This window comes from Solanum stenotomum, chromosome 2, assembly GCF_019186545.1.
Source record: "Solanum stenotomum isolate F172 chromosome 2, ASM1918654v1, whole genome shotgun sequence".
NCBI lineage: Eukaryota > Viridiplantae > Streptophyta > Magnoliopsida > Solanales > Solanaceae > Solanum > Solanum stenotomum.
This window is the reverse complement of record NC_064283.1, coordinates 67473611-67484349: the sequence shown is the minus strand read 5'-3', so window position 1 is coordinate 67484349 and position 10739 is coordinate 67473611. Positions and strand designations below refer to the sequence as shown.

Here is a 10739-nt window from a genome sequence, read left to right as displayed (position 1 = left end):
AGCTAACTATTTTTCTGTACACTTTTTCATTTGTTACGCGCGTGCAGGGAAGTAGTTCCACTTTCTTTGCCACGTCACATTTAAGGGGGTATAAAATTCAATTGAAACTAAATTAGGGGGTAAATAATTACCCGTAAAGTTAAAGTGCCAAAGTAAGTTTCGCTGCCAAGTTCAGGGGGAATTTTATGTATTTTCCCTTTATTCTATGATACTGAAATTTTATTTATTCTAGGCATATATGTCTTTTGGTTGGCCTCAATAGACATCTAACTTTATGCCACATACACACGTTTTATGTGGCAAAACACATATAGGATGCCACGGAGAATTTGTGCATGTGTTTGTTCAACTCTGTACAAGTTTAACTGTTTATTTATTTACACTCAAAGTTAGAAGGGGTATAGATATTAGTCAAGGTCAAACTAAAAGACATATTTATGTATTATACATTTGTTCTATAATACTGAAGCCTTATTTATTCTATGATTTATGTATTATTCATTTATTATGTGATACTGAAGCTTTATTTATTCCATGATACTTTTCTCAAAAATGTACATTATTTCATGTTAGTAATATAGGTAGGCTTGCAATCACACAAAAGAAAATCTATATATAATACTCATATATAATTTTTTATTCATCATCTCTCATTCTTCACCCTCATAAAAGTTGAACAGAGAAGAATTTAAGAAGACACTCAAGTACACTCCAACTAGTCCATTTTCAATTTATAAATAGATAAATCAAAAAGGTAATTATTATTTTAAATGCTTTACACATGCACCCTTTTATGTATGTACTTATATATATATATAGTGGAAATATTGTGTAAAAGAAGTGTATTTATTGTGATTTTGAATGTTTTGTGGGGTAATAGGACGCACGCAAAGTTAAGGTGTTTTTTTGAAAATCTGGGACAACTTCAAGGATCACTTAATGTTTTTTCTAAAATCTAATTTACTTTCGTAAACTATGTGTCAGATCAAAATCAGATTAACAAATTCAAAAGGAATGAGTAATAAATAGCTCATACAATGATATATTTATTATTTAAAAGAAGTACTCCTTTTGGTTGAAAACTAACAAGATAGTTACAATGTAACTAAATTCTATAAAAATCTTTGCATTGTGGCATTTTTTTTATAATTTTGAAAAACCAATACTCTCTCCATTTTATTTTATATGTCATTTCTTTTTATAAATTTGTTGGTTATTCCCTCTTCTTATTGGAACACATGTTGACTTTGTCACGCCCCGAGCCTACACCCGGGACGTGGCTGGCACTCGAAGACCATTACTGGCCCCCAAGCGAACCCTTGGCCTGGCCTTCTTAACTCAGCGGAAAACTCAATGCAATGCAAGGTTTTAAAATAACCTGACCGAAATAAAATCTGGCCAAAAAGGCATCTCGAGTTTCAAAATAGAATATTTACATATATACATAGATGAGAGATGCAATACTAACTGACTGACTGTCTATGAAGCCTCTATAATTCTAAGATGGATGTTGGGACAGACCCCGCAACACCCTAATAAAACAAAACTGAGAGAACAACATAAATGAAAGAATTGATGAAATGTTTGAGGATTTAGACAATTCATCTATTAAATCGTGTACGATATTCAAAGTAAATGTGTGGCAACGTGAATCAAATCCAGATGCTTATACACCAAAGATGGTCTCCATTGGTCGTTATCATAAGAAGAATACTCAACTTGGTCCAATGAAAAAGTACAAACTATTATACCTACAAAGGTTTCTTCAACGAAATAAGAGTCTTGATGTGAAAAGTTACATTAGTGAATTGGAGAAAGTGAAGGAGGAAGTACTGAAGTGTTACGAAGATATAGAAAAGCTTGGTAATGATATTAGTCATGAATTTTGCGAAATGTTGTTGTTTGATGGTTGTTTTGTGGTTGAGTTTATTCGAGAGTGTTGTGGAATATATCCAAAAGTAGAAGACAAGATTATTAATATTAATCATAATTACATATTCCAAGACTTGATGTTACTAGAAAATCAACTTCCTTTCTTTGTCCTCGACAAGCTCCATGACATGACAAAGCAAGATGATGAATTACCATTGGCAACACTGGTGAATAAGGTGTTTACCTTTTTTGTTAACTGGCCAAAAATCACCCTTGAATCCTTTGGAAAGATAGAATGTAATGCAGAAAATATCAAACATTTACTTCATGTAGTACACATATTTTCAAGTCATGGGAATCCCATGAAAAACTCAGAAGATTGCTTAACGAGTCCTGCGGTCATGCCAAATGCAATTGAGCTTTCCGAAGCCGGAGTTAGCTATGCAAAGGTCAGAAATATGACAAGTTTATTTGATATAAAGTTCGAGAATGGATTGATGACAATCCCTTATTTTCTAGTCGTAGATGGTACAGAAACTCTCCTGAGAAATCTCATTGCTTATGAGCAACAATCACCTGATGTATATCCTACATATTTTAGCGATTATTTAACTTTCATGGATCATCTTATCAACTTAGACAAAGATGTGGGTTTGCTTTGCCAGAAAGGAATCATAGAGAATTGGATAGGAGAGGACAAAGAAGTTGCTAGCCTCTTCAACAAAATCGGAAAAGGGGTCACTACGTATTTCAACTTCTATTACAAAGAAAAAATCAAAAAAGCAATTGAATATCGTGAAAAACCANGTTTGCTTTGCCAGAAAGGAATCATAGAGAATTGGATAGGAGAGGACAAAGAAGTTGCTAGCCTCTTCAACAAAATTGGAAAAGGGGTCACTACGTATTTCAACTTCTATTACAAAGAAGAAATCAAAAAAGCAATTGAATATCGTGAAAAACCATGGAATAGAATGAAGGCAAATTTAATGCGCAATTATTTTAGTAGTCCTTGGGTAGGAGCTTCAACTGTGGCAGCCATTATACTCCTAATACTCACAACTATACAAACTATTTTAACTTTCACAGGTCCTCTTAAGAAGTAAGTACTAGTAATTATCTCAATTGTAGTGTTTCTTCACAACTCCCTCCATGTATTTTATATGTGTGTTGATGATCTTATTATGAGTTCTTCATTAATTCTATGTCCCCCTTCTGTATTGGGTTTTCTAGTTGAATGTTAATTAGTTTATTTCAAGTATTTATATTTGTCACTTTCCACCATCAAAAGGCACTAGGTAGCTCAATTCATAAATAAGAAACTCACTTAAGGAAAAAACATCATCTCTTGTCGTATCAAACACACCCTAAAAGTGTTTTTCTTCAACTAAACTTGATATCAAATTTTATGAAAATCATATGTAGATGCTTATACACCAATGTTGATCTCCATTGGTCCTTACCATAAAAGGACTCATGAACTTAGTTCAATGGAGAAGTATGAATTGTTGTACCTACAATAATTTCTCCAGCGAAAAGAGGGGCTTGATGTGGAAAGTTGCATTAGTGAATTGGAGAAAAAGAAAGATGAAGCAGTAAAGTGTTATGATACTAACTTAGACAATGATATTGTTGGCAGATTTTCAGAAATGTTATTTCTTGATGGTTGTTTTGTGGTCTAATTTATTCGAGAGAAGAAGAAGAAGAAGAAGAAGGTAAGAGGAGGAAGAAGAAGAGGAAGTGGAAGAGGAGGAGGAAGAAGAAGAGGGGGAGGAGGNGAAGAGGAGGAGGAGGAGGAAGGTAAGAGGAGGAAGAAGAAGAGGAAGAAGAAGAGGAAGTGGAAGAGGAGGAGGAAGAAGAAGAGGGGGAGAGGAAGAGGAGGAATAAGAAGAGGAAGAAAAGGAGGAAGAGGAGGAACAAGAAGAGGAAGAAAAGGAAGAATAAGGAGGAGGACGACGAAGAAAAAGAAGAAGGAGGAGGAGAAGAAGATCATCTATGTCGAGACATAGTGTTGTGCCATAATTTTACTATTTTTAACTAAATTACTTTTTGAAATGTTCTAAGTATAAAACAATTTTGAGAAAAATACTTAGAAAAGAGTCGCTACTTAATTTTTTAAAGAAACTAAGAAAACTTAATTTTTAAAAAATTCTAATAGATTAAATCTTTAAAAATTTAGAGAAAATGGGTAAGAGGTTATTATTTACGGTTCAAGAAGGTTTTTAAGACATTTTAAGCGTCCGCTAACACGCGATTATCCTACGACTTGATTAAAATATTTTTGACTATTTTTTTTAGGAAAATGATTTAACATAAAAAATATATAATAATTTACAATATTCGATTGACTTTGAGAAAATAAATAACTAAAGGACACATTTTATTTAATTTTAATTTTTTAGAGAAACGAACCTAAAATGAAACATTTGAATTAAAATGCACGTGATTAAGATTTTAACAAAATCAGATTTATTAGAATTTATTTGAATCTCTTTTTAAATATTACTTAAACCAATTGAATTAATTAAATAGAGTATCTTTTAAATTAAATAAGACAAGTGAAAGTTTTGACTAAAATATTCAAGTGTGTGTAAAAAATATAAGAGTTGATAAAATGAAATTTGTTAAAACAAAACAACACAAAGAAATAGTTCATCTTTTGGAGAGTTTGATTAAGTTAATTAACAATTCTAAAATTAGAGTTAATAAACAACAAATAATAAATAATCACAATTAAATAATTTAAGAATAAGGGAGAGAAGTTGAATTTGGGCTTTTCTTGGGCCAAATCCGCTGTTGTTTTTGGGGTTTAACCCAATTCCCCTTTTTTGTATATATCAGTGTATATCAGCTCTTTCCGTGTATTTCCTGCTTCCGAACACCTGTATTTCACCTCAGCCCTGTATTTTCCATTTTTTGACCTGTATATTGATGTATACAATCCCTTTTTAGGCTTGTGGGACTTGAGAATTCAATATCCCGCCTTGTAAATCAGCTTTCAATTCTTGGAATAATGAAGTCGACTTGATAATGTTAGGCCTTTTGCCCAACGAGATGATGCAAAGCATAGATGGAGTCGATTGGACTCGTTGAAGGAGTTCATGCAGTAAAAGAAACATAAGGAATTAATTAAAACAAACACGCAAAGGGTAATCGATGAATTTCTCAAAGTTTTTTTTAAAAAAATTTCACAACTTTACTATATTGAGCTACTGGTGAACATCCAGATTGGTAGAACAATGGAAGACAGGCGAAACAGAACATTACTATATACCCAAATAACTTGAGGAAACAAGATTTAGCATTGGATTAAAATTAACTCAAATTTTTGTAACAACAATTAACCAGCAACCCTTTTTCTTAAAAATTCCAAATCAAGTCATGAAAATTCCAACAACCAATGACTTGAAACATACATTTTCTCACTTTAAAGAGATTAAAAAAAAAACCAAACATATGGTCTTAAAGACATGAAATCTAAACAAAGCAAGGTGATGCATATCATAAGAGAACAGGTTCTCTAAATCAAATTAACAACGTGCAAAACGAAGACCTTCAACAACTGAAAATAATCATCACTCAAGTTACGACAAAGAGGAACTGAAAACATTTGAGACATCTTATCCAATTAAACACTCACTGGGAACTTTAAATAAAATAAAATAAAAAACTAAACCAAGATTGTCAAATTCTACTTTGACTATACCAAATTGCATCTAGTTAAAAATAACAGAGCTTTGAAAGTACCCCTACAAATAAATCTCTACCATGAATGATTAACAATTCAAAGTTAAGGGAGGCAAACATACTAGTGCTAAAAGGAGAAGAAAGCTGGGAATTCTTCCAAATTTTAAACAAAATGAAACAATAGCTAATTTTGAATGAGATAAATTATATCATTAATCTTTTAAACAGATAGCCGACTAAAGAAATCATATGCCTAACCAAGAATGAATTCAAGCTAAAACATTAACGAGGTAGGTTCAAAAGTAGTAGAATAGTTTAAATTAATGTACTTGATATAAGTAAGAAAAATAATAATAGCACAAATGGGTCATCAACTAAAGATTAAAACATTAAACATAATTAGACCATCCTAAGGGACACAACTATCACAAAAGAAACAAAAACCTTATAGAGAATGACTATTGAGGAAGAACCCATCATGGAATATACATCATTTGAAAAGAAAAGGATATTACCTTCTTCGGAGCAGCGAGACTAGGACGACGAGCTTGACAACGAAGCTTTCACACCACGAACGAAAACTTGCGATGAGCCTTGCAAGCAGTGACCAAAATTTAGGTGTAAATTTTAGTGACTTTTATTAAGCTGTGATTCTTTTGTATGCGAGTTCTTGCCCTCAAAATCTGTGTTTGTCCCTCCCCCCTTAAACTGAAGGCAAAGATGGGTTTTTATAGAAGAAAACTAAAGCTGAAATTGGATTCGATTAGGGGGGAAACGGGTAGAAATTTGAAATTTAAATTCCAAAATTCTTCAATGAAGATAAGGCTTGACAGCCAAGATTAATACCGACCTTGTACAATTCTTAACGGAAAATAAAGGAGGATCGTCCGATATCAAGTGCAGGACAAGTAGGGTGCGAGATTTCGACACCTAGCCACTTCTCGTACAAAGGACGAGGACGAGGCGTGTATCTAGTGTTTGTGCGAGAGCACTGTCGAAGCGACAAGAGAGGCGGACGGCGCGACTTTTTTCCGGATTTGCCGGATTGATGCGACTGCTGGATTGCTGGACCGAATCGCGTGCGCTATTTGGATCACATTGCTGGGTCGGTTTGGTAGGTGGGTTCCGTTGATCCTTAATGGGTTTAGGGGATTTGGCTAATAACTAAATAAGATGAATTAATATAAATTAATTAATGAGCTTGTTAATCTTAACGAAATAAAACAATCGACTTAATTATAAAATAATTAATCCAAAAATGTAAACTATTATATAACTAAACTAATTAGTAAAATATTTAAACAAAACAAAATCTTTTTAGACGATTTTCGAATATTCATAAAATGTACTAATTATATATAAAATTATATAAAACATATATATTATCTAAAAATTATAAAAAGTGACAAAGCTATTTAAAATAACATGCAAACTATATTTATTTATTTTTGAAATTTTATAAAACTAATTGTTTTAAATCATTTAAAATTGAAGAAGCTCGAAATGATTACTTTATATTGTGGAGGTCAAAAATTGGGTGTCAACACATGGTGTTACTAGAAAATCAACTCCTTTTATCTGTACTTACGATGCTTCATGACATGATAAAGCATTGTCAGAAGTGAGCTTCTGTTAGGACCGAAAATAAGCAGGTGTAATGCGAAAGCTAACAAAGCAAACCTCGAAAGATCACGAGTAAGAAGACAATCGAGAAACACACCAAAAGAGACAGATTTAACGTGGTTCGGTCAATCGACCTACGTCCACAAAGGAGATGAGCAATCCACTATAAATATAGAGAGAAACAACCTCAACCAATTCCCTCGGAATACAAGGAGGCTCACAAAATTCTCCCTCATAACCGCAACTCTCAAAACCCTAGGACTATATTGTGAATGTTGATTAAGTTAGAAGGAACAAGCCTATATTTATGGAGTCCTAAAACCTTTCTTACAAGAAAAGGAATAGTCAAAATATTAAAACCTTTTCGTAAAAGGAAAACCTATTTATGGTAAGAAATCAGGGCAAATAAACCCCAACAAATCTCCCCCTTGACCTAAATTTCTGACAAAAGAAATTTGTCCACCTTCTTCACAATAAGTAAATCATCCTTGAGGACATAGGAGATGACAAACAAGTGGCCAGCATCTTCAAGAAAGTTTCATATGGGTGGAAATCACAAGCTTTTATTACGTAGAAGAATGCAGCAAATTGATTCAACATTGTGAAAAGCCAGGGAGTCAAATGAAGGCTAGTTTAAGGCACAACTATTTCTCGAGCCCTTGGGTAGGAGCTTCAACTATGGCAATTATAACACTTCTTGTACTCACTATTATATAAACTGTTCTGGCTTTGTTGTAACTATGTAACACAATTGTTGATTGAGTGAGTGTTTCATCATTATAGAAAACTTGAACAATGATATCATTTGCAAATTTTCAGAAATACTTTTACTAGATGGATGTTTCGTTGTTGAGTTTATTCGAGAGTGTAGTGAAATGAGGCCTAAATAAAGAAGACAAAGTTGTAAGCACAAATTGTATGATAAACATTGCATGTCGAGACTTGTTGTTACTAGAAAACCAACTTCCTCCTAAATAGAATGTGCTCCATCTCTAATCAAATAGGATAATACATCTTTTCCCTCCTAAACTTGTCTGCTTATTCTAATTTCCAGGATACTTAACTAAATGTGATTATAGATGCAGAAGCAACTGGCCATTTGGATAATTTTTGGGGGTTAAAGTTCAAACACTTCAAACATTACAACTGAATTTCTACCAAAAACTAACAAGGTAGTTAGGTCTCCCTCATAAGTCATGTACTCCCTCTGTCTCATTTTATGTGAGGTAGTTTGACTCAGCACGCAGTTTAAGAAAGAAAGGAAACTTTTAAAACTTGTGGTCCAAAATGAATGATAGAAATGTATGTGGTTGTAAATCATTTCATTAAGGATAAAATAGACATTTTATAGTTAAATTTTTACTTAATATAGAAATTTGTCATTCTTTTTGGGAGTGACTAAAATGGAAAGTAATCACATAAATTGGGATGGAGGAAGTATATGTATTAGTTACGTGTTTTTAAAAATTGTAAATCAGACACCGTAATAATTTTATAGATGAATAATTCACCTTCAGACCAACGCGCTACCAATTGAATTTGTGAGGCAATGCACACATATTAAGAAAAGCATTCAAGTACATAATTTAAATCATAATTTCCACTATTTTCCTTTATGAAATTATGAATATAACTTTATAAGTAGTGTAATTTATCTCCTAGAAAATATAAAACTTCAATAAATAAAAGGGCAAAGATGAAAAAAAATTCAAACATCTATCTTGAACTTTGAACAATATAATTATTTTGAACAATGAAAAAACCTCAAAAATTCAGTTAATGTGAAATAGAGAGATTATTACTTAGGTAGAATTTAATACTTCCATAACTCACTTTCACTTCTTATTCTTTTCCTCCTTTATACCTTTCCTTTCTTTTATCTGCTCAACTTCTCTTATTATACTTTAATTCATGATCAATCCTTAGATAAGTAATTTGAATTGATTTTAGTTGATGTATAATTTCTCTCTTTTTTGAAGAAAACACTAATTTATATTATATTAGAATATAATTATAGTATTTTCTATTGACTTTTGGAAAATTAAATTATTTAAATAATAAATATTTTAAGTTAATTTTTATGTATATTGAATTTCTTTGGAAGGAATCATAATAAGACTTAATAATTAAAATGGAAAAATTAACTATGATTGAAGATAAATTAATCTAGTCAAACATAGAATATGTATTATAGGCTATATTTCTAAAGCAATTTTCTAGTTGGATGAGTTATTTTGTGTTTTTTTAATAATCATAGTGTTGTGGATCATGTATTTCGACTATTTTTACGAGTTATTTGTTATACCCATCAGTATAGCTATCGAATAAATTTGTAAAATATTATTCTTTTATTTTTATTTTCTTTAAGAATACAATTTAAATGAATCGTCAAAAAAAGAAAGTAAACATTTTTTATACTATATCTGAACGTAATGCTTGATAGACCTAAAAGAATTAAGCAAAAATTAACCGACCTATTTGGCTTTCTGCGGCAAGCAATAGAATTCGTCTATAATTTAGAATTTCTTTTACGTTTAATTAGAAAATCTCGATCGTGTTAGAGTTTCTCCCTCCATTTCAATCCACTTAATTCTAATGAAGATTACTAATTAGATTTTAACCAACGAATGCATTCATCAATTATGTAAAAGGTAACTAATATCTATTTGGATATATATTAGTTGTCGTTTTTTCTTCAAACAAGTAAGGATTGAGTTTTTCAGAAAATAAAATAAAATTGAAGATGAGTTTTAAGGTCGTCTCATTTTTTTTTACTAAAAATAAATCAACTCTTTTCAAATATAATATATATTGCCACTACCCGTTTACTATTGATAACTAATTGTAATGTGAAATTATATAGATAAACTTTAATTAGCATTTTAAAATATCAGACCCAATTCATACAGTAATAAAATATATAGTGCAACACAACATGATGATTATATAAAAGTCAAACTATATATATAAACTTTAACTAGCATTTTAAAATTTGTTTTCTCATCAAATTAACTTTTTTTTTTAAAAACAAAAAAACAAAAACAAAACATCATAATTAATTTAGGACGGAAGGAGTAATGTGAGAGATGGTTAATACATTGACTTTCTCTCTTAATAATTATATAAAATGATGTAATTTATCTAACTTGACACTTCACATACCTATTTTTTATGGAAATGTATACTCTTATTTGCTTTGCTAATTATGATGATGTGTACAGGCTCAATATTTGTTTATAATTTATTTTTAAGTGGTTTCAATCAAATAATATTAAATCATCTTGTTAAGTGTAGAATAAATATTTAGTTTTGATAAATTTTAAGCGTTATTGATTAATTAATGATTTTAAATTTTTACTCTAAAATAGATTGTACTATATTTGTATGGTAGTAAATCATGTAAAAAACAATTACGCAAATCTAATAATGTGAAGATGTCCATTAAGATGTTCATTATTAAAGTATTTTTCGTCATAGTTAATTGATTTTGTACTCAAAGTAGTTATAAAATATACACAAAAATTACCACAATCAAAATAATAAGTTAAAACTAAAGAATT

The 10739-nt window shown here is 30.9% G+C and overlaps 1 protein-coding gene across 1 annotated transcript; it reads left to right on the top strand.

Moving 5' to 3' along the window:
- The first annotated feature begins 2273 nt into the window (after nucleotides 1-2273).
- Nucleotides 2274-2975, top strand: LOC125856227 (uncharacterized). Its single transcript, XM_049535764.1, has one exon. It carries the CDS (start codon nucleotides 2274-2276, stop codon nucleotides 2973-2975), a length of 702 nt encoding a protein of 233 aa, XP_049391721.1.
- The last annotated feature ends 7764 nt before the right edge of the window (nucleotides 2976-10739 follow it).